The 22,858-nt window shown below is 59.4% G+C and overlaps 1 protein-coding gene across 1 annotated transcript in view; it reads right to left on the minus strand.

Annotated features, from left to right (window-relative positions):
- CACNA2D2 (calcium voltage-gated channel auxiliary subunit alpha2delta 2) overlaps window positions 1-22,858 on the minus strand; it is a gene marked incomplete at its 5' end in the record, with an annotated part of 162,292 nt that overhangs the window by 6,579 nt on the left and 132,855 nt on the right. Inside the window, 19 exons of the mRNA XM_039378700.1 lie at window positions 2,238-2,298; window positions 4,567-4,587; window positions 5,791-5,867; window positions 7,739-7,800; window positions 7,976-8,047; window positions 8,317-8,388; window positions 8,530-8,604; window positions 9,103-9,177; window positions 9,622-9,690; window positions 9,894-9,983; window positions 10,873-10,922; window positions 11,108-11,186; window positions 12,056-12,163; window positions 12,661-12,819; window positions 13,627-13,726; window positions 13,900-13,950; window positions 16,056-16,113; window positions 16,380-16,511; window positions 20,103-20,241. Coding sequence (XP_039234634.1) covers window positions 2,238-2,298; window positions 4,567-4,587; window positions 5,791-5,867; window positions 7,739-7,800; window positions 7,976-8,047; window positions 8,317-8,388; window positions 8,530-8,604; window positions 9,103-9,177; window positions 9,622-9,690; window positions 9,894-9,983; window positions 10,873-10,922; window positions 11,108-11,186; window positions 12,056-12,163; window positions 12,661-12,819; window positions 13,627-13,726; window positions 13,900-13,950; window positions 16,056-16,113; window positions 16,380-16,511; window positions 20,103-20,241 — 1,550 coding nt within the window. The remainder of the gene's footprint in view (window positions 1-2,237; window positions 2,299-4,566; window positions 4,588-5,790; window positions 5,868-7,738; window positions 7,801-7,975; window positions 8,048-8,316; window positions 8,389-8,529; window positions 8,605-9,102; window positions 9,178-9,621; window positions 9,691-9,893; window positions 9,984-10,872; window positions 10,923-11,107; window positions 11,187-12,055; window positions 12,164-12,660; window positions 12,820-13,626; window positions 13,727-13,899; window positions 13,951-16,055; window positions 16,114-16,379; window positions 16,512-20,102; window positions 20,242-22,858) is intronic.

A 22,858-nucleotide genomic window follows, 5' to 3' on the forward strand; every position in this document is an offset into this window, starting at 1 on the left:
TGGTGACGTGCCACCTCTGTTGTGAGTGTCACCCCACCAGGGTAGCCAGCTCTGGGCATCTCTGCAGACTGCCCAGCACCCAGTCCCCGCTGCCTGCAGTGCCACCGGCGCAGCGTCACACCAGCCACCGGCTCCATCACTGCCACGGGCACCGAGGTGCCAACACCTCTGCCAGGGCCAGGATTGATGGATCCCAGTTTGCCTGGAGTGGTACAACACTGAGTCCATCTCTCCCATACCAGTGGGGCTACTGGTGGGACTGGGTGCCTCTGACACCGTACTTACCTGTGGGGCCAGTCGGGCACCACCGTGCCCACCCTGCCCTGCTCCTGTGGCACCCCGGGGAGTGGGGGCTCCATTGTGGGTGTGAGCAGGGGTTTGCCTTGGGAGATTCTACAGCTGCACTGGCAGCACCAGGCAGGCGCTCACAGCTGTACCTGCACCTTTTGCACAGATGGTTGGGTGCTGGGTGAGCCCTGGCAGGTGGAGATGGGTGCTCGCCCACAGGCATTGCTGGCCCCGAGCCCCTCCTGGGATGGGCACCATGGGGGCTGCCGTGTCCCTGCTCCAGTCTGGGACATCCTGAGTGCAGAGTCCCAGCCCCACCAACACCAGACACAGCTGTAACCTGTTGGTCACCATGAGGCTCTGACCAAGGTGCCAAGAGCCTCCCTTCCTCAGCAGTGTGGCTGCGAACAGTGCTGGGGTGCTCTGGGCCCCCCCCACCTCATGGCCCCTCTGCCAAGCTCCTGATTCTGACAAAAACCTCATTAAGAGGACAAGTGTTGGAGCAGAGGGTGGCAGGGACCATGCCCAGGGGGCAGCTGAAAAACCTGGGGCAGCCTGGCCAGCCTGGCCAGGCCCCTCGACCCCTGGTCGGGGGGAGCAGCCACCTAAATATCTACACCGACACGCACAGGTACAGGTACTCACACACCCACGGGGATGGGGATATACGGTTTCTGAAAATTTCCAGTGGCCCGTGGGCACGGCAGTGCCAACGGCAGATCATACAGTCGCCCTGGGTGCTGGGCACCCCCAGCACATGGCTCCTCCCTGCCACCTGCCCCTGCTGGGCTGGCACCCACCGCAGGAAGGGGGCTCATGGAGCTGCTTTGGGGGCACCGACTTTTCTTGGGGGACGTTGACTTTCACAGTCTGCCTTCCTCTCCAGCTGCACCAACCACAGAGCCCCACGCCCAACACTGACCTCATCACTGCAGCCTGAGCAGGAGAGTCGGGGTGCAGACCCACTCCTGGGCCTCGGGCATCACCTCCCTATCCAACCCCTTAGAGTGCTTGCAGGCCAATTTTTCAATAACAGGGTTTTCCTGTTTCTCATTTATACTCTGCTTTGGCTCCCATGTGTCCTGGACCTCACCTCCACTGCCCCATGCGTGGCCTGGGGACCAAGTACTCCACAAAAACCCGGGACTACACAATAACTGTACATTTTGGGCTGGTCTGCCCAGAGTTCATGTAAGTGAGCGATGCCTGCTGTGGGCTGCGAGGGTGGGGGGTACCCACAGGTGGCCTCCATGTACCTCAACCTGCTGCAGTCCCCAAGAGCCACAATGACAAAACATCCCCTAACAGGGCAGTTAGAGGCTATAATGACCTATCAGTAGAGAGGTGACGAACTTCTGATGTTAATTAGGGCTGGTCAGAGATTGCACAGTGGGAAGGGCAGGGTGCCCATGAGCCATGGGGCTCTCCCAGCACCTCGCAGAGGGATGGCGCTTCATTCCTGTTATGTAACAAGACTGGGTGGCATGGCCCAGAGGAGGGGACAGATCTGTCTGTCCCGTGGCCACTACGCTGTCCTCATGTCCCCATTCCCACCTTGTGGCCGGCAGCCTCCTGAAACCCCCTGGGCATCCCAAATTTGAGCCAAAACCTACCCTTCCTTCTCCTCCCCACCCCGCAGCCAGCACGACTGTATGATGCCACCGCCGGCCCCTCGCTCGGCAGGGATTTTCAGAAACTATACCTATATATGCACGCGCAGAGGTCGGGCCGCACCGGGTGCATATATACTGTGTGGGATGCAACCGGGTGGCGGAGCGGGGCCGGGGTCCCGGCGCAGCCCCCTCGGCCGAGCGGGCACACGACACACACAGCCACGGGGCACGGGGAGGGGGGACAAGGCACGATGAGGCGAGGATGGGGGGCGATGGTGGGGTCGGCAGCGGGGCCGGGGCGGATGCACACCTCGGCAAGCGCACACGCAAAGCTACCTGGGAGCAATGAACACATGTCCCTCCGACTCAAAGCTGTTGGGCAGCAGGTATTCAAAATCTGCAACAGAAAGGGAAGGTTATCCGGCGGGGAGCAGGGGAAGGGGACGCCGGGGGGCCAGGAGGGAGAGAGACGGACAGAGAGAGAGAGGGGGGAGGGAATCGGAAAAAAAACAAAAAAAGGCATTTGCTGCTTTTAGTAACAAGAGAGGAAGGAAAAGGCCGTTCTGCTGTTGCTGGCACCGCACGGGAAGGAAGGTTATAGCCAAATCAGGAGAGGTTTGCCCATCTCGGCTCGAATTTGCTCGGTCGCGGGCTGGAGGCGCGCGGTCGCGTACGCGCGGCCGGTGGCGTGTACGCAGGGACACACAGACACACACACATATATATATGTGCGCACATGTATATATATGCATGTTCGGGAGGGCGGGGGGGACGTCTCTCTCTCGGGGAAGGGGTGGTGGGCAAGGGCAGGGAACCACATGCTGCGCTCCTGGCCGAGGAGGATCACCAGAACACTCGGTTGTCGGGAGAAAAAAAATAAAGGAGTTTTCAGGCATCGACATGGCCAGAGGGGAACCTTGCCGAGGACAGTCCAACCAGAGGCTCCCGCCCTGCACAGGGCCGTGCAATGCGCTAATGGGCTCCACCGCCAGGCACCGGTGCCCCTCCCTCCCCGGGGCGGTGGGACCCCAACGGGGACGGGATGCCCGCTCGCCCGCCAGCGCGCTCTGCTCTAACAGAGGGGTGCAGCCCAGCAGGTTTGGGGGGGCTCCTGGGAGTGCCCTCGGTAGAGGGGCAGCGGATGCGGGGCTCAGCTCGTGGGGGCGAGCCGGGTTAGGGGGTGCATCGAGGGGTGCTATGGGACATCCCGGGGACAATATCCCCCCCTGGTGGGCACCGCCACCCCCTCGCCCTCCCGCCGGCTCCTGGTGCATTGCACGGCACAGCCAGAGGTTGGACTGTTGCTCTCCGAGGGCTGTAGGCAGGGGCTGGGTACAAGCCGATGAGAGGAAGAGGAGGAGGAGAAGGAAAGGAGTACAAAACACTCGTACTTGGTCCATCAGCATTGCCATCACAGGGGCGCCGGGAGGAGGCAACTCAAGGCTGATAGAACAGGGCTGAGGTTGACACTTCCACCTCCCCGCTGTCCTGCCTGCCCGACCCTGTCCCCCGTGTCCCTCCCTGCGCTGCTGTGGACCCCACAGCCATCCCCCTGCCCGTGCCAAGAGCGGGTGCTGCCGGGCAGGCTGCCAGCGGGCACTGCATGTGGGACAGAGCACGGCAGTGGGTCCCCCGGGAACCGTGTGTGTTGGGTGTCCCCTGGCCCACCATGGGGCTGTGGGGGAGCTGTGGGTCCAGCCTCACATTGCAGGGACATGGGCCAAATCCTGCCCGTGTTGCATGGGTGACATCCCACTCCACTGCGGTACTGGCCCAAGGCACCCCCCGCCTGCCTCGGTGGGACTTTGGGATCAAACTGGGCTGCTCCCAAGGGCACAGACAGTACCAAGACACTGCGGCTGCCAGGGGCTTCATGCCATGCTGGGCCCCAGGGCAGGGGGGACGGCCACTGAGCAGCGGTGGGGACAGGCAGTGCAGCACCCCTGGGCTCAGCCACCCCGTGTCCCCACGGGGCCAGGCTTGCTGTCACCTATGCAGCTGGGCAGCATTGCCCCAGGGTGGTCCCATCCCCACCTCCACAGAGGGTTTCTGCTTGGAGGACTGCCCCAAAAAACCCTGTCCCAGAGGGTGATGGCAGTGGAGGACTGGGTTCCCCAGCTGCCCTTTGTCCCTGCCACCTTTGAGCACCCACCCCACAGCCCTGCTCACCCTGCACAGCCCTATCCCTTTCAGGTTGAGTTGTCTTAGGGAGGAGGAAGCAGAGGAGCCAGGAGAGGGGGAAAAGGAGCTGGAGGAGACGAGCGGGGGAAGAGGAGCAAGAAGGGGCTGCAGTGGGAGAGGAAGAGCAGGGCATCCAACTAGCTACAAAAAAACCTCGTGGATTGAAAACGGCAGTTTCATACGAGACCAGCTCTGGGACAAGATCGAACCAGGTTTGGGGGTGATGCGCAGGGAGGGAGTGGGGATTTTCGTGACAAAGCTCTCATGAACAGAACAAGACATGTTGCTTTCAAATAAAGGGGGAACTGGAGGAGAGGAGGAGGAGGAGGAGAAGGAGGAGGGAGGAAGGGCGAGTTGGTGGCGGTTTGCAGGTTCGGCGTGGCAAACGGGCAGGGAGATGGGCAAGCAGGGGGCTGGGGGGGACTGGACACGGGGCAGGGGACGGGGTGGTGAAGGTGAGTGGTCTGAGACTGAAAATACTTGCCCTTCATTTTGATGTTTGGTACTGTGTGAATCCACCATAGAGAGAAAGCAAGAAAAACAACAAACAAAAAAACAACAAACAAAAAAAAAAGGGGTTGGGTGGAAAGGGGGAAGGGGGGCACAAACAATATTTTATTCAATCGACGTTTGAATAAAAATATTGTGTATCATAATCATACCAAAAGGAAACCTCTTGCAAAAAACGACATGAAGAAAACAAAAGAGAAACCCAATAACAGAAGGAAAAGAAAAGGCCACGGTGAAATAAGAACAAAAAAAATGCAAAGATATAACTAGAGAAATATATAGATATATATTCAATACTCCAAAGGAAAATGAGAGTCAGTAGCAAACAGTTGCAACAGTCTTGATATCAAAATGTCCTCACTGAGGGGGCATGCACGGCACAGTGGGCAGAGCTGGGGAGGATGGGGGGATCCCCCCTCCCGGGGATGGGGACAGCCTGGCCTCGTCCCTGCAGGGACATGGGGCTCCTGCCCATGGATGGAGGGGGTGGCAGGGGCCGGATCTGGAGCAGGGCTGGGGTCGAGCCACCGGGGTGGCTGAGGGGGAGAAACAAGGGGAACCGGAGGGGAGAGGGCAAGGGTCCGGTTCTCCCACGGGGGAGAGGGTCCCCGGGAGCAGCGTGGACCTGAGGTGGGAAAAAGGCTTGGGGGTTAGGGGAGAGAGAAAGAGAGAGAAAGGGGGGCCAGGCTAACACACACGTACACAGATTAATTCCAAACAAAAATTGAAACTAACCGAAACCGAACTCATAAAAAGAATAAATGGCTTAAACCAAAACCAAAGAACTGTAATAAACCAAAGGAAATTAAAGAGATCCATGCAAACTTTCCCAGGCTTACAAATTAACTGGCTGCTACAGCGTCCTCCCTCGTCCCCAGGAGGCGAACAGGCAGCACATCCCTGCCTGCGCCGGCAGTGCCTGCCTGCAGCCCAGGGCTGGGGTTTTGGGGTGCAAAGCATAAGGACCAAACCCTGGCACCCCGGGGCACCCCAGGCAGGCAGCTCGCTTTCCCTCTGTGCCCTCACCTCTACTCACGCCTCTCTTATTTCTAACTCTGCTCTTTTTTTTTGCCTCTCACAGTGATCCCTATCTCTTTTCACAAGTCTTTGCTTCGTGTTTCTCCCCCTGACAGCCGCGGGCTGGTGTGGGGTGAGCGGGGGTGCAAGAGGGCAGCGGGGAGAGCCAGGGGCTACTTACACTTCACTTGCAGGATCTGGTCGCTGAGGTTGGCCTGGATGTAGTAGGTGCTGTAGGGAGGCAGAACCAGCCCCAGGCTGTGGAGAGGGAGAGCAGACACGTGGTGTAAGGCTTCAGAGCCACTCAGAATCCTTGGCCAGCTCCCAGTCCCTGCCTGGCACCTCCTGGCAGCAGCTCATCCCAGCTGATGGCAGGCAGCAGCCCCACTGGCCTCTTGCACAGCCTGCTCATTCCTTTTCTCCGGGAACTGCAGCCAGCACTGTTCTGGGGCATCCAGGGTCATCCCCACAGCACCCAGGGTTGTCCTGGGGGACTCAGGAGCACACAGGACCGGTGGCTCCCAGGGTCACCCCCAGCACACCTACTGCCATCCTGGGGTAGCCAAGTTCATCCCCAGAGCACCCATGGCCATTCCCAGAACACGTAGGGTCATCCTGGTGGCACCCAGGGCCATCCTGAGGGCACCCTGAGCACAGAAGGTGGCATGCCTGTCCAGCCAGAACTGAGATGGGCAGGATGTGCCAGCCCAGGAACCAAGGGAGATGCATGCAGAAGAGGAACACGACACCCCTGTGAGGGAGGAAGGCAGGAAGAGACACAGTCCTCAAAAGAAGGGAGAAAACCTTCCCAGAGAGGAGAAACCAATGACAACCATTATGCAGGCACCTGGAGTCAGGTGAGCCAGGAAGGAGAGGGGCCCACCAGCCAGGAGTCTGGCGGTGTGGGACAGTGCTGGGAAAGGAGGTGGCAGGAAGTGGTGCTGGAGCTGCTGAATCCATAGGACAAGCTGATGGAGGGAACTGGGCTCTTCAGTGGCAGCTGCAGCGGCCAGTGGCCTTTGGTGACAGTGTTTGTGCCAGGTGTTGCCAGGGATAAGCTGGTGAGGACCACATTCCCGACTTTCATCGGATGTCACACCTGCATCAGAGCCACTGAGATTTGGACTTTGTCTCCCAAACACCCATCCAGCTCGTCCTGTCTGCACTGGGCAGCATGGTCTGAGCATTGCAGCAAGCATGGCAGAGGTGGTGGCCCCCCAGAAAGCACGTCAGAGGTGATGGCACCCCAAACCACAGGTGTCAGGAGAGTGGTGACTTTTTTCTGTTCCATGTTGGTGGTACCCTGTGCTGATGGTATCCCAGGGAAACTCAGGGAACATCCCTGTCACAGAGCAGAGCCATGGGAGCACAGGGCCCCTAACAGCACCTTTTGCCCTACAGATGAACCTGCAGCCCTGGCCACAGCTGTGTCACCCCGTGTCATTGTCCCCTCCTGCACTGTGCCATTCAGTTCCAGAGGGGTGACACCATGGGAGACAGGACTAGAGCTGCATGGGGGACACCTGGCAGTGTTGGAAGGTGGCTGTGACCCTTGACAGCTCCTGCTGAGCTGGGTGGTGGTGAGGAGGAGGAGGGTACAGTGGGCAACAGCAGGACCACTGGCTCCTCACAGGATGAAGTCAATGTGAGCTGCACAGCACAGAAATGATGATACTGGGGTCTTTCTTACTCATCTGTTGGCCCAAACTGGTGCAAATGGGGTGATAAATGCAGAGCTTTGCTCTCTTCTGCCTCTGTGGCCACTGACTGTGCTGCAGGGTGGGCACCTGTCACTGTCACCCACCCTAGAGCAGGCAGGGACCTGCATGAGCCCCTGGCTGGGTAGGCAGGTGGTGGCACGGGTATCCCTTGTCCAGCCCCTTGCACAGCAGCCATGCAGCCTGTCTGAGGACCGTGTTCCAGCTCCACAGTGCCAGGCAGCACTTTTGGGAGTGCCCTCCAGCACCGCGTGCAATGATGTGACCGTGCATTTGCACCCCGGCAGCCCACGGGACAAGTCTCTGGTGGCCTCAGGGATGTTGGGAGCTGCAAGCACAAGCCCCCAGCCCTGTGCTGGTGTGGGTCCAGCTGGAGCAGGGTAGTGTGGGTGCACTGGCAGCGACACCCACCTGTAGTTGGTGCTTTTGATGGGAGCCCACGTGTAGGTCCGGAACACCTCGTCGATGTATTGCTGTGGGTCAGAGGGAGCCAATGAGGCCTGTGTGGTGCCAGGACCTGCTGGCACGGTGACACGGGGCCCTGGCTCTGAGCCCAGTGCCAGACACAGCCCAACACAGCCTGCCACTGGGGCTGGGCACTCAGCACAGCAGCAGCTTTGGCTATGACCCCTTCCCCTGTAGCATTACCTCATCCACGGACTTGATGAGGGTCTTGATGAACCTCTGCCCGTCATTCCCATCAATCATGCTTCTCCGGATCTGGGGGATATAGAGGAGGCAACTGAGGGCCACAGAGCAGTGCCTGTGGGCACCCACGCCAGTGGGGTGGCACTGAGGACCCATGGGGTGCATGGGTGAGCAGCCTGGGGGGTCATCATGCTGGCACCCAGGCGACAGTGACCCAGCTGCTGCCAGGGCCCTTAGGATGAGGCACTCCTTAGGGCAGGTTGGAGGGGCTGAGTGCCCTTTGCAACCACAGACTGGGAGGGAGCAGCCTGTACCCCAAAAGTTGCCCCTGGTCTGCTCACCTCCTCCTTGTTTTCATCCTCCAGCTCAGCGTCCAGGAAGTCCAGTGTCACCGGCTCGCGGAAATTGATGATCTGCAGGCAGAAAGGGAGAGCCAGGGAAGGGCTCAGGGCTCCCACAGCTGCCGCTGAGTCCAGACAAACTCATCACAAATCCCACAATTAGCTCCTAAGGACCCTGGGAAGCCGTGTGTCCCTCAGGGGGCCTCTCCTCACCTGGGGCTGTAGGTTGGGGTGCAGCAGGACGTAGCCGTTCAGGTCGATGGCGAAGACGTAACCATTTGCCCCCAGCTGTGAGAGGACAGGAGGAGAGATGAGGCTGGTCAGTCAGCTCTGTGGCATGGCATGCTGTGCTGTGCCATGCCATGCTGGTGTGATCACCCTCACCTCTGCAGGCAGAGCTCACCCAGTGTCAACCCTGGAGCTCAGCCTATTCTATCCATCTCTTTCTATTCTCAGGCCAATGGAATCTCTCACTCCTGGGGTGAGATTTTGGCTCTGGATTTCTCCCACTGCCCCCTTCCCCAGGCCAGTAAGGTTTATTCCCTGCTGACCCTGCAAGACTTTTGGCAGTGCTCTGGGTCCCAGAGCATCACACAGCTATGATTCCTGCTCATCTGCCTGTCCCTGTCCCTGCCTGCACTCATGGCTCGTACACCCTGCTACTGCCAGTGCTGTTGGAGGTGTTTTGGGGTGCTGGGGGCACAGCTTGGGGCTTCCATCAGAGGGATTCCACACCAGGATTGGGCAGTGCAGGACAGGGGCAGAGGGGAAGGGGTCTCCACGCACGTTGTATCGCGGGGTCAGCCTCTTGATGTCGTTGAGAGCCACATCGATCCCCATCACGCCCAGGATGAGCTGGTTCTGCAAGGAAGTGCAGGGAGGGAGGTGGGTGGGAGCAGGGCTGTCACCTGCCACCTCCAGTAAGGGGACAGGGAAACAGGAGGATGAACATCTTTTCCCTCTGGGGTTGTGTGGGTCAGATTTGGATACTGCAGGGGCACAGGGTGGGATGTGCCAGCCCCCCCAGGAGCCCCCCAAGGGACACTGCACCCCCCACGGTCTTGGAGCCGCCAGCTGTCCCCACTGAACCAGGAGAGCTAACCAAGGTCATTTTGGGTCACAGGGATGGCAGTCACCCCCAGTCTCACCCTAGAGAGGGGGTGCAGAGCAGGCAGCACCCCAGGGGTGTCAGTGCCCCCTGCACCACAGCCATGCACCCAGCATTGGGGCACCTTCCCCACCCTGCAGCAGCCCTGCACCAGGTGTCCCAGTGCTGCCAGGGAGGTGGCAGCCACAGCCTCCTACCTTCCTGTCACTGCTGTCCTCGGTCAGGTTGAACACCGGCAGTGTGCCCGTCACCACCAGTCCCAGCCCCTGCACAAGCACAGAAGGGTGTCCCATGTCCCCTCACCAGCCTCAGGACCCAGGTGGTAGCAGAGGGGGGTTGCCCCCCTGACAAGGGAGATGGGGGCATGTTCTCTGTGGGACTCTGGAGCTGATGTCCTCACCCACATATACCTGGGGGCTGTGCAGGACCCTGGGGGTCCCTCCCTGCACCCCAGGGTGGGGGTCCTTACCAGAGCATCCTGGTAGACGTTGGTCCACTGAACCTGCTTGGCTCTGTTCCCAGCCAGGACCATGGGTCTGCCCAGAACATCCAGGTACTCCTGCAGGGACACAGGGCAAGGGAAAGGATGATGTGGGGGCCAAATATCTCCTTGCTCCAATGCAGTGACACTTTTTTCCTGTGCACACCTCAGGGGTTATCAATAGGGTGCTTGGTGAGGCCCCCGGCTGCAGGCTGATCTAGGGGAGGGGGCTCAGAAGCTACCAAACTCAGGGGTATTGGCTCCAGTTGGGACCCCAACAGGCCCATCATGATGCAAACAGGGGGCTGCTCGTCATCAGCTGTGCATGGGCAGGGCAGGAGCTCCCCAGGCAGTGCCAGCCAGAGCCCCCCATCTCCCAACCATCCCTGGGGCTGGGCTTGCTCCCTCATGTCTGGACCACATGGCTGATGTCTCCACCAGCCTTTTGGGATCTTCTGCTGGGGCAAGTTTCCCTTATCCTGGCCCACCTTGGCAAGGCAGACCTGTGGGCAGGGAGGCAGTCCTCATGCCACAATGCCAGTCCCGCCCTGAGGGCTGCCCTGCCTGGGGACCCTCATCTCCTGCCCACCATGGCACCTCGTGTGCATCCCATAAAGAAAAGGGGCAGGAAAGGGGCAGTGGGATGGGGTGTGGGACAGACACAACTGGCTCTGCTGAGGGGCTGCGTCTGGGGCTGGCCCTGCCCATGCTCAGCTCTGCTCTGTGCTGATTAACGCCTGATGTTTCATAATTAGTCACTCAAAAGGCAGCAGGTCCGTGGGGAGCTGCAGAAGATGAATTACTTATTTCAATAGCGCAGGGCCTGGCTGAGGGCTCAGCTCCCCAGCTCGCTGCCACGCTCGCTGCCAGCCTTTGGGCTCTCCACAGTGGGGCTGGGGCTGCCTGAACTCTCCTCCAGGCAGGGCACCCCGGGGGGCAGCTCTGCCTGCCTGCCCACTCCCCATACCTGCGTGTTGATGCGGATGGCGCCGATGGAAGGGATTTCAAAGTAGTAACCTTGGAAAAGAAAGAGGAAGGCAGCTGGAGATCCAGCTGTCTGCAGTCCAGCAGTCTGGCTGTCCTGCTGTCCATCCCTCCAGGGCTGCAGCCAGTGCTTTGCCAGAAGCATCACGCACTGAAGCAGAGGGGTGAGCCCCGCACCCTGCAGCCCCCTGTGCCCGCTGGGTGCCAGCCCCGCTCACCTTTGTTGGCACAGGCCATCCACTGCAGTGGGGTCACGTCGTAGTTGTGCTGCCCGACGGAGAAGGTGAAGACCCGCACCTGTGGCAGAGCGTGGCAGGGAGGGCCATTTGCTGGGCACCTTCCACACTCGGTGCTCCCAGACAACGGCAACCTCCCCAGGGACAGCGTGGCACTGCCTGCCTTGGCTGTAGACTGTGCTGCCCGCAGACAAGTACAGGTGGGCTGAAGATTCCTGGGTATGCTGGCAGCAAAGGAGCCTCCATCTCCTTGCCTGGTCCAGGCCAGTCCTGTCCCTCAGCATCACTGCACTGGCCTAAGCCACCTACCCCAGTGGTCTGCATGTTGGGGCATCGCTGCTCCCAGAGGGGTCTGTGCTCTCTGAGGGTGCTACAAGGACCAGAACCCCCCAACCACACAAGTTTCCAGGTCCTGGGTGGCAATGGGGACCTTCCTGCTAGTTTGTCTCTCTGCCAGCAGCCCTGTCCCCATGCTTGGGGTGTGCTCCCTCTGGGGCCAGTATTTAGGGAGCCCAGCAGCCTCATTCCGTCCCCAGCATCCCACGGGGTTCCTACTCCCGTGCCTCCTGCACTCCAAGGTGAGAGCTGGATATAAACCCATTTCCAGGGCAGTGGCTCGGTGCAGGAGCAGGCTGGTGGGGACAGAGGGTGGTGACGAGGCAAATGAAGGCATTGGAATGGGCTGCCCAGAGAGGTGGTGGATTCACCATCCCTGGAGATTTTTAAACGCAGATTGGACGTGGCACTGAGTGCCATGATCTAGTAAATGGGCTGGATTTGGACCAAGGGTTGGACTCGATGATCTCGGAGGTCTTTTCCAACCCAATCGATTCTATGATTCTATGATTCTAAGCAGAAGCCAGCAATGGAGCTGGGGCAGCTGTCTCCCTCCCTGGCCCCAGCCCGGCACATGAACCCACAGCCCCTCACCGTCTTGTTGGGCCAGTTGTATTTCTCAAAGACGTCCTGCACCCGGTCCTCGCCACCGTCCGTGAACATCATGATCATCTTGTTGCAGTTGGCACGTGTGATGTTGGACTGTGGGGCAGAGACAGCACCTGGGGCCGGACCCAGAGCGAGCGGCACCGGGCACGAGGCTGGATGTGGCCAGGAGGGCTGGCCTCAACCCATCTCTTTTCCCAGCCCTTTTCTCCAGGGTGAGGGTGGCCAGGATGAAAGGGCAGGAAGAGGGAGGCTGTCAGCTGGGGAATGATGTTGTGCCTATTGCTGCTTGGCACCCAACAGCATCATTCCTCTTTATTTTGCCTCTGGCATGGCTGCTGGCTGGATCTGGCCCCTCTGCCCAGCCCTGTTAACCTTGAATAATCCAGAGGGGTAGCAGCTCCAGCAAAACCTCAGCTCCAGCATGCTGGGAGGTGGGATGTCTCCCCCAGCATTGAGAAGGAGGACGAGGAGCCTTCTACACAAAGAAGCCCCAGGCATAGGGCAGCATCCAGGTACTCAGAATTCTCCCTCTGCCCTCAGCACTCATGGGTTCACTCTGCCCCCAGCCCCCAGCCCAGCCCCCAGCTCACATTCTGCAGCTGGTCGAAGGCGTACTCAAAGCCAGCCTTGTAGTCGGTTGTGCCCTTGGCCACCATCCCCTGCACGTCCTCCTTGAACACCTTCTTGTTCCGGATGTTGGCCTGCACCAGGTGCTTGAAGCACGACACCGGCTTTGCCTTCTCGTTGAACTGGGAGGCAGAATGGAGGGGAGTGGGTCACAGAAAGGGGATGGGGCAGATCCCAGCAGGCACAAGCCACCCATTGCCAACGGGCAGCTGGAGCATCCTCTGTCCCACATCCCAGGGAGGGCTGATGCTGAGACTAAGCCTAGCTTGGGCTAAATCCAGCACTGAGCTGCCCAGTGTGGGTGCTGGCAGTGGGTGCTGCCAGTGAGGGGTCACCCGCACCCTCACGTCTGCAGGACCCACCAGCCTTGTGCAAGCAGCCGTGCTGTGCCTCCCTGTGCTGTCACTGGGAGCAGGTGCTGCCTCTGGCTTAAGGCTTCATTTGCTGGCAATTGGGCCCATTCATTAAGGGAGCAGCGATCCAGCTCACGGAGCCAGGCCAGACACGTTAATTAGCACTGGCGTGCTGGTGGCCAGACAGGGGAGGGCGGGCACGGGTTGGGCACCCGGGGACGCACAGATGTGGTGGCACGGCCGCTGTGCTGCGTGAGGTCACGAGCTGGTGACACAGCCACGGGGTGCAAGGTGTCACTGGCTGGTGATGGACAGGAGGTGGCTGGTTGGGATCGCCCCAAAAGCATCTCTGCCACGTGCCCATGATGGGGGCAGCTTTTGCTTGCCACCACACACAGCCAAGCCCTGAGCAAACTTTTCCTTGCTTATGTGCAGCTGGGTGGTTAAAAAGACAAAAAATGGCATTTCTCTCTGCAGAGCCCTTAGCCAGGTGGGTCTGGGGGCAAAGGGCTCCTGTGGCGGGGAGTTGGGAGATGCCTGGGGGTACAGCCCAGATGCTCTCCCCGTGGCACTCACCGAGGCCACGTTGACATAGTCATCATCCGAGAGGGTGTCCAGCATCTCATAAACCGAGGTCTTCATCAGCTTGAGGGTGAGGCCACTCACGCTGCCACTCCTGGCAGGAGACAGGGGTGCTGGGGGCTCAGCAGGGAGGGGGTGCAGGGCTCCCCACCAGCGCTGTCCCAGCGCAGCTTCCCTGGGGCCACTGGTGGGACAGTGGCACCCTGGCAAGCTGTATCCCCATCCTGGCCTGGCTCAGCCCAGCCACGGCCCCCACTGTGTACTCACACATCCACAATGATGACCATGTCCTTTGGGGAGGAGGCACCTTGGATGTACCTGTGGGGTACAGAGGGAGGTCAGCAGGGTCGACTCATTTTGGGGGAAACCCCAACCCTTCTGGGCGCAGCCCAAGAGCAAAGCTCTGCCAGGGCACAAGCAGCTGGGGGGCTGTGCCAAGAGTGCCCATGCACCCAGGGCTGCGGTGACCCCGTGGTGAGGAGCAGGGACAAGGTGGCAGTGGGCAGGTGGAGGTGAGGACATGGCTTGGTGTGGCACAGCAGACAGCCAGTGACCCGCTGCTCCGTACCATACCAGCCTAATGAGCTCTAAATGCTAAACTCTTCCATCATCGCAGGCCCTTTTCTGCGTGCTGATTATGCTGACACACACATCCATATTAAGATGCTATTTACCCCCCTGGTAGCTTCAAAGGCCAGGCTGATTAGGTTATTTTTAGCTACGAGGAGGAAAAATAATAATAATACTACGTAAATCTTCCCCACTGAAAACAATTAGGGAACCCTCTGAAGCGTCCGGTCCTGTGCCCAGCCCTGCTGTGCCATCCGGGGGAAGGGGGGGGGGGCTGGCACGGTGCTCAGCACCCATCCTATCCCATCCCAGACATGGCCAGGCACTCCCAGCCTCCCCATCCCATCACGTGGGGCCTGATCCTGCCGTGGCTGAGGTCCAAGGGAGCTTCGTTATTGGCTTGATCAGGATCAGGCCTTATGTGAATTAATTAGTGTGTTATTAGTATCAATTACTCACCACTACTGGGGAGGAGTGGGGAAGGGGCAGCCTCTGATTGCTAATCCCAGGTTCTGATGTTCCCTAATTACAAGTGATTACCCGGGCAGGATGCAGGATGCTGGCACATGGGGCCCTCCCGACGTGGGTACAGCATCCCCCCGACACCTTCCCCTCATACTGGGGAGCAGGACGATGGGTCAGGAGGCTGCCCAAGGTCCTCCTGCCTGCTGGTGGGGCCGGGAGGCTGAGTGCCTGCCCTGCTCTCCGGGGCTGGGCTGTCGGTGCGGCTCAGAGCCCAACTAAGATGCCGCCCGTAATGGGTTGTGGCAGCGCATCCATCTCCGGCTGCCCGGCTCACATGGATACCCTGGGCTCGGCGGGAGACGGCTGTGCCTAATGGTGCCATTCATCAAGGGAGGGGAAGGCAGGCGAGTGGCGCCAGTGGCCCGTCCAGGCTGCGGGCGGGATCGTGGCCCCGGAGCTGTGGGTGCTGTGTGCTGCACCGGACCCCGGTGTGAGGGCTGGATAGGACCCCAAAGGGGCGTACCCAGGGCTGTGCTGCCCCCCAGCACAAAGGGTGCTGCTGCTCCTCCATGGCTGGGTGGGCAAGTGGGTGGCCAGCCTGGCTAGTGGGCAGGGAGCTGGGCTAGCTGTGCTCGGTAGCCCCCCTACACATCAGCAGCCCCTCCCTCCAAAACAGTCTTCCAGTCCCTGCTCTGCAATAACCTGCACAGACACCCCGTCGGGGAACAGTTAATAATTAATGTGGAGCAATCAAAGACAATTAACCATAGTAGCAGGGCCATTAATTTTCTGACAAGGAGAGGGGGCAGCTTCCGGTGTGGGCAGGGGGTGATCCCTTGGGATACAGGGCTCCCTGGGCACTCCCCTCTCCCTGCCTGCACTTTTAGGCAGCAAGTGTGGGCAGGATGGGGTTGTAACTCCTCCAGCTCCAGCTGATAACCAGCACTGCCACACCAGCACCTCCCCCTGGGGTAAGGGGAGCCCACTCAATCCCACCTCACTCAGTGTGGGCTAAGTGGCTGCTCAGCTATCGCTGAGCCACAGCCTGGCGCTGCCTGCCCGTTCCTCTCTACATCCTCCCAGCTCAGTTTCCAAGCTGGTTGTTTTCCCATTTGGATGGGAATTCTGGCCAGGACTGAGTGCTGGCAGCCTTGGCTGTGGTGAGAGGGCACTGGGTTGCTCTCCACACTTTCATCTGCACCCAAGGATTTATCCTGCTCTGCTTTCCCAGGAAGAGAGGAGGGGAGCGGGAGCAGAGAGCTGCAGGTCGGATGCCTCTGCCTGTGTTACGGTGTCCCTTTGCCAATGCCAACCGTGTGTGAAATGAAAAGGGGAGGGAGCTGACTGCTCCCGGACAGGACCCCCCTCCCCACCCAGCACCCCCTTACCAGGGCCGCCGGCGCACGTCGTAGAGGTCGATCTTGTTGGGGGCTCTCCACGGGGTGGCTGTGGGGAGGAGGCAGGTGGTGAGCAAGGCAGGGCTGTCCTGGAATGGGGGACAGGGGAATGTGGAGAATAGGGCAGTGGGATGCCCAGGGCTGAGGAAGCAGCAGGCTCCAGTGGTGAGCTCACACCAGAGGGTTCTGGCACAGCATGGGAGCCAGACGGTCCCCAGGGCCAGCACTGGGGGATGCTCACCCACATCTCACAGTCAGAAGGGCCCAAGCTGCCCCTGGCCAACCCTCTGCCCCTCAGCCCCCCCCGCCACGCACCAGGGTAGTAGCGGGTGACGCCGGTGGCACTGCCGAAGACCTGCCAGAGCAGGGAGGGATCCTCCTTCCTGTTCTCAATGAAGACATCCTCCAGCGCCTGCGTCCAGTTCAGCTCGTTGAGGATGACAGTGGCTGTGGGAGACAGAGCCGGGGGTGGGCAGGTGGGTGGGGGGAGCAGTAGAGCTGGGGTGGGCTGAGGAGATGGGAACCGTGGTGATGGCAGGGAGGGAGAGGTGTGTCCCCTCTATTCCTTCCCATGTAGGACCCCACAGGCCCTTCGTAGCTTCTCCCACATTCCCCCGACTCCCTCGCTCCCACAGGGCTCCAACATCCCCCTGCTGTCCCCTTGTCCCCAGAGGAACAAGCCAACCTCCAGGGCTCACAGAGCGCTCGCTGTCCCCCATCTGCTCTGGGGCAGACACAGCCATCACTGGGGACAGCTGGCTTGCCATCTCACCCCCTTCCCAGCAGAACACCCTGTGCCGGCCCCACTCGCTGGGGACAGCCACCAGCTGGGAAACCCAAGGCTTGTGTCCCCACAGGGCATGTGGAGCCTCCCGGGCCCTGCTCTGCATTCCCGCTGGCCCTGCACCTGACATAAAAGCAATTAAGATGCCGGCAAACAGCAGTTTTAAATTATTCAGCTATTAAAGCAAAAGATAAGCTGCCGGCAGCCCCAGCCTGTGATTAATCAAGAGGGGCTGGCGGGGCACGGGGGGGCCAGTGTGGCACAGAAGGTACAGGGCTGGTCGGCTGGTGGGGAGGCTGTGATGGTACCTGCCTGTGCTCACAGGGGGACCCCGGATGCTGTGGGTGCCCCAAGCCCTGGGCAGATGGGGGGAGTCCCACAGTGTTCACCAATGCTGGGTTGCCCCAGGACTGTGGCATGGAGGAGCCAGAGGTGGGTGCCACTGCAGGACTGAATAGCCAGCAGCACCCTGGGAACAGGGGCAATGCTCCCTCCTGGGGGACCCTCAGTGCATTTTTGGAGTGCAAGGGCTCCCAGGAACACCCTGTCTCCTTGGCACTGGGCAAAACAACACAGTGTGGTGTTGCAGGGAAGCCAGTGTGTGTTTGAGGAGTATATTTAGCTCTCCTAAGGCTTTCTCCCACACATGATCCCTCCTGGAAACATCGTCATCACCCGTTCAAGCCTTCACTGTGCTCCTCAGGCACTGTCAAGATGTGGGTAGGTTTCACCCAGGGTGAATCCTGGATCCCTCTCTCCCAGTACCACTCCTTCCCTCAGGCAGCCATGCCTTCAAACCATGATTTACTCCATCCATATCTCCCCAGCCATTCCTCAGCACTGTGCCCACACAGATGGTGTTATCTGGGCACTTAGGATGATTTCTTGTTTGGCTCTGCCACAGGATGTGTTTTTTCCTAGGAGAGGGGGTCATGAGAGGCTGCCAGGCTCCTGCCTGCCTGGAGCAGCCCTGGGCAGTGCTGGCAGCCTCAGCTGGGCACCAGGCTGGGCACTGACACGTCCATGATAGCCCTGGCAGCACCTGCACCCCCAGCCCCTCGGGGCACATCGCCCACACCAGGCTTGTACTGAATGTGCATCCTATACCCTCCCTGCGCCCAAACACAGCCCTTATATTACCTCTGAGCATAAATGCATCCCCTATACCTTTTCTGGGCATGAATGTAGCCCCCATATCATCCCAGTGAACAAATACAGCCCATATACCTTCCCTGCACACAAACACAGCACCTACGCTCTCCCCGTCTGCAGAGTGATGAGCTCCTTGGACAGAGGCTGTGTCCATGGTCAGGACAGCTCCTCTCCCCCTCAGCTGAGGTCAGAGCTGCTAGCCCCGCTGGTGACATCCCCATCCCTGTCCCCATCTAGTCCCTGTCCCCATCAGGGTGAGCCCAGCCCAGCCCCGCCCTTCCCGCGAGCGATTGCAGATTTAATTAAAAATGGCACAGTAAATAAAACACATATAGGATGTAATTTGTGTGTGTAGCGAGGGGTGACGGCGGCGGGCGTCTCCGCGGTGGTTTAATTAGCGTGCCAGGCAGCGATAGCGCCTCTCCGCCGGGTCCCGCCGGGGGGATGCTCCCCGCCCACGGCTCTGCAGGGACTCACCACGCTCGCCGCTGTCCCTGGCAGGAGGAGGGCACACGGGTGTCTCCGTGCCCTCACCCCAAACCACTCCCTGCGGAGCAGCAGCTGCGCACCCTTCCGTGCACCCTGGATTTCCAGAGCACCCTGGTATGGCCGGGCACGGTCTGATCCCTGTGCCCACAAACTGCCGTGCCCGTGGCTGCAGCTCCTTTCCCTGTCTGGTAAGGGGCACTGGCAGGGTGTCCCCGCACTGTGACCCCCCACTGCCCCATCCCCTCTCCAGCATCCCTCTCTGAGCGTCTGTGAGTCCCCGGAGCACGTTAATCTCCAGTTTCCTGTCGTCCCAGGGCCGAGGGGGGGTGATTTACGAGGCCGTGGCGGGGCTCCAGCCGTGGCGTCGGCTGGCGAGCAGGGGCGAGGAGGAATGAATATTGCATCCTGTGCAGCCCACCCGGCTCGCATGATGTGCTTCATTAGCTCCCTGCCCCACGCTCGCTGGGTAATAAAACTAATTGGAAATTTCTAATCCGCTGCTGCCGCCGCGGTGAAATCACTGCACCGATGCGGCTCCGAGCACAGCCGTGCCTGTAACGAGCCCCTGTGCCGGGAACACACCGCCTGGGGCAGGAACGTGAGCACAGCCCCCGTCACCATCATCACCACCCAGGAGACCTCGGCAAGTGCCGCTGAAACAACGAGGTGTGGGGATGGTGGTGCCGATGGTGGTGCGGGGCAACAAGGGGCACCCACTGCAGCAGGGTCTGGGCACAGGATGCAGCCGGCTGATGCTGGAGGATGCCCTCCAGCTGGAAGCAATCCCCAGCTCCGTGCAGAGCAGCCACTAGAGGGAAATGGAGACCGACTGTCACCATGTGCCACCACAGCAGGGCGAGGTACCAGAGATATGTGAAAGCTCAGGGACTGTGCCATTGCTCCACGAGGTCTCAAGCTAGTGTGGCAAGTCCTATCCCATTCATCCCTCCCTCCCTGGCCCAGCTCTTCGGCTGCTCCACCAACCTCATACTCCTTTTTGGAGCAACCCGTGCCCTCTGACAGTGGCTGTATGCTTCCAGCAGCAGGGGCTGCCCCGGGGTGGCATCACACTGTCCTGGAGGACTGCAGCCATTTTTTCTCCCTTTTCATATCCTCAGCCCCAAGCCAGTGAGGAAGCATCCCTGCTTCCACTGCCCAGCCTTCTACAAGCAGGTAGACACTGCCTCCACACTTGCTCCTGCACAGAACTGCTGCATCCTCCTGAACTCTCCCGCACCTGTTTAGAACCTCCTCAAGCTTTGTTGGGCTCTTCTTCAGGGGGGTCAGAGCCCTGTGGTCACAGCATGGTACCATAATCACCACTTCTGCTTTGCTCCCCATCCCTTCCCTAATAACTCCTAAGCCCCGACCTGCCTCTTTGGCCAGTGCTGAGCTCTTGAGGGTCCCTGGGGAGAGATGTACTGTCACCTCTGTCCTGACACGGTGACTGCCTCTTTTCAGTGCCCTCCTGTGTGGGAGCCAGCCTGCCCTGGCATCAAGACCCAGCTGAGGCAGCCAGAGGTGGTGGTCCCTGGGGCTGCAGCACTCCAAGCAGGAGAGGTGGATGCCCACCCAGGCAGCACGGGGTGGAGTGGGTGAAGAGGGGCACTCACAGCCTTTGTAGATGTCCGTGGGGATCTGCACGGCAGCGTACGAATAGTTAACCTTGGTCTTGAAGTTGTCATCGTCCGTGAACTCCAGCTTCAAGGAGTTGGACTTCTCCCTCTCGATCTCTTCTCCATCGGGATCATCCTAGGGAAGGAGCAGAGCACATGGGGTCACCCAGGGTTCCAGCCCCACATGCACACTGGGAATGCCACTACCCAAACCCATCAGCATGTGTTCTCTGGTGGAAACCAGCCATGCCAGCTCTCATGTGGATTTGGCCTGCAGTCCGTGCTGGTGCCAGTGGCACAGGGGAGCAGGTGACAGGAGCGGGTGGGCACGAAGGTGAGTGCTGGTTACCCTTGCCTCTCCAGCTTTGGTAGCATGGCAGGTATTAAATCAGACAAAAAAAAAAACAACAACAAAAACCCAAATCAAAAAAGAGCCTTGAAAATCAATTAGCAGCAAAAGGCAACTATCAAAGAGCAAATTAAAACAGAGTGCAGCTTAGCACTCTGTCAATAAGCAATGCAAACAATATTTAATTATGGTGGAGAGATGGCAAATTCCCCACTGCTGATGCTGGAACACACTCACTCGCCTTCACAGCCCTCCTCTCCATTCCCCAGCCCTGCTGCCAGCATGGCACTGAAGGTAAAATCCCTCTGGAAAGGCAGGCAGGGCTGAGCCAGTGCAGGTAGAATGTCTGGGTGGTTGCAGACAGGGGACAGGGTGGGAGCTGAGGCACAGGGCCATGAGGGAAAGAGGGAGGTTGTGGGTGGCCTCGCTACAGAGCTGGGGAAATTGCTTCTGCCATCCCACCAGGGGCAAAGAAACATAGAAGAAGGTCCTGGCTCTGAGCTGCCCATCCTTGCCAAGAGCCCAGTGTCTGGGGAAGGCTGTTTGCAGCTGTGAGATGCTCAGGGTGAGAAGAAGGAAAAGGAGGGTGCTGCAGCACCTGCCTTTTGTGCCCCTGGAGCTACATCCCCGCTGAAGCACAGTAGAGACACAGAGCTGCCTGTCCCATCCACAGGCAGGGACAGGCAACACGGGGACAGAGACATGCCAAGCCCAAGCTGGGGAACGGGATGACTCAGGCCACCTTCCCCTGGCCCCAGCTGTGGGAGTGAAAGGGGTAGGGGTAGCTATAGCAGAGTAGGAGTGGATCTGGCTGCTGAGCTGCCTGGCGGTGGAGCAAATTCCCTCCAGGAAGGAGCTCAGTGCCTCTCCCTCTGTGCCCCCCCGGTGCAGTGCCTGTCTCGGAGCCCGTGCAGGGCCGGCTGATTGCGGTAGCAGAGATCAGCCCCGCAGGAACCACAGCGGACGTGACTGGAAGCGCGAGCAGCCCCAGGCAGGGCTCACGCGGTGCCGTGCCTGGGATAGACACCTGGAGGGATGCCCCACACTGTCCAGCAGCAAAGAACCCCAGCATGAGGGGAGAGAAGAGCTAGGGGACAGTCCCCTCCTGCTGTCCTTGATGGCCCAGTGTGAGCAGCTCTCCCACCAGCCAGGCTGCTCTCGACAAAACCCAGGGGATAAAAGACCTGAATTTCTCAAGGGAAAAGCCACACATTTAAAGGAAAACTATGTGTTTGGGAAATAAACTGTGAAGCTTGTTTAACACCCATCCTGGTCCCCTCCCTGTTTCCCCTTCACAGATGACATGGATAAATGTCACCTCCCCTGCACCAGCTCCGGCCGGCCACCAAGGTGGTGACATTCCCGTGACATTGAGAGGGGTGGCCAAACCATTCGCCACACCTCTGGAGAATAACAGGATTGATATGCAGGTTTGGGCTTTAATTCCAGCCAGTGGATTGCAAGTGTAAACATGCTGCCCAGCTGATCCCAGTGCGGGGGCTTCAGCTGCCCAGAGAGATGCTGAACTCAATTATAGCCACAGTCGCCAAGTGGGAGGCAGGCAGGGACCGTTCCCAGCTCCCCTGAGCCATGCTGCCAATATCAAAATCCAGATTACGCTCTCAATTTCATGTAAATTTGGAGAAAAGGCACAAAACTGACTGCTGGACTCCTGCAAAGCTGTGATGCTGCAGCAGAGCAGGCACCCTGGCTGAGTGCTGGGCCATGGGATATCCGGAGAGCAGATCCAGCCCCAAGCCTGCCCTGGATGGGGGGCTCAGGTCTCTGGGGGAAAGCGATGCACACACAATGGTTCATCCCTGCAATCTCTCCCAGCAGCAGACAGTGATTTAGAGGCGCCTGCTGAAAACAGGCTTTGGGATAAAGCTGTGGCCCGAGGGCACCTGCAGCACCAAAACCAGCTTTGACACTAAACCCTTGCTTTCCTCAGCCCAGCAAAGTCCTGGTGACAGCTCCCCAGCCCTCCCCACCTCAGATCAGCAGGGCACCCTGCCACAGCCCATCTGCTGCCCCTGCCACCACCAGCAGCTGGAAAATCCAACTCTCCCTCTTTCCCCCATGCTGGCATGGCTATTCCCCACTTCACTGGAGCTGGAACTACTGTATATAATTACCACTCCTCTGTTTATCACTATTCCGTGATATCACCCACTTCTGAGGGGCTAATTTGTATGCTGCCAGGTTCGGTGCTGTCTGGCTGCTCTCATTCACGGAGCTGTAAAGAGGCACATGTAGAGATCTTGGGGACAAATATCCAGCTATCTATATGTGGGGCACTTCATGCATCACTGACACCTATACAGCAAACAGACCTGCAGAAAAAGCTGATGTTATCCCAGCTATGTTTGCCTTTTATCCATAAATCTCCCGAATTATTTCTGTT

This window comes from Pipra filicauda, unplaced genomic scaffold (assembly GCF_003945595.2).
Source record: "Pipra filicauda isolate LSUMZ 115617 unplaced genomic scaffold, ASM394559v2 scaffold103_size3290846_pilon, whole genome shotgun sequence".
NCBI classification, from domain to species: Eukaryota; Metazoa; Chordata; class Aves; order Passeriformes; family Pipridae; genus Pipra; species Pipra filicauda.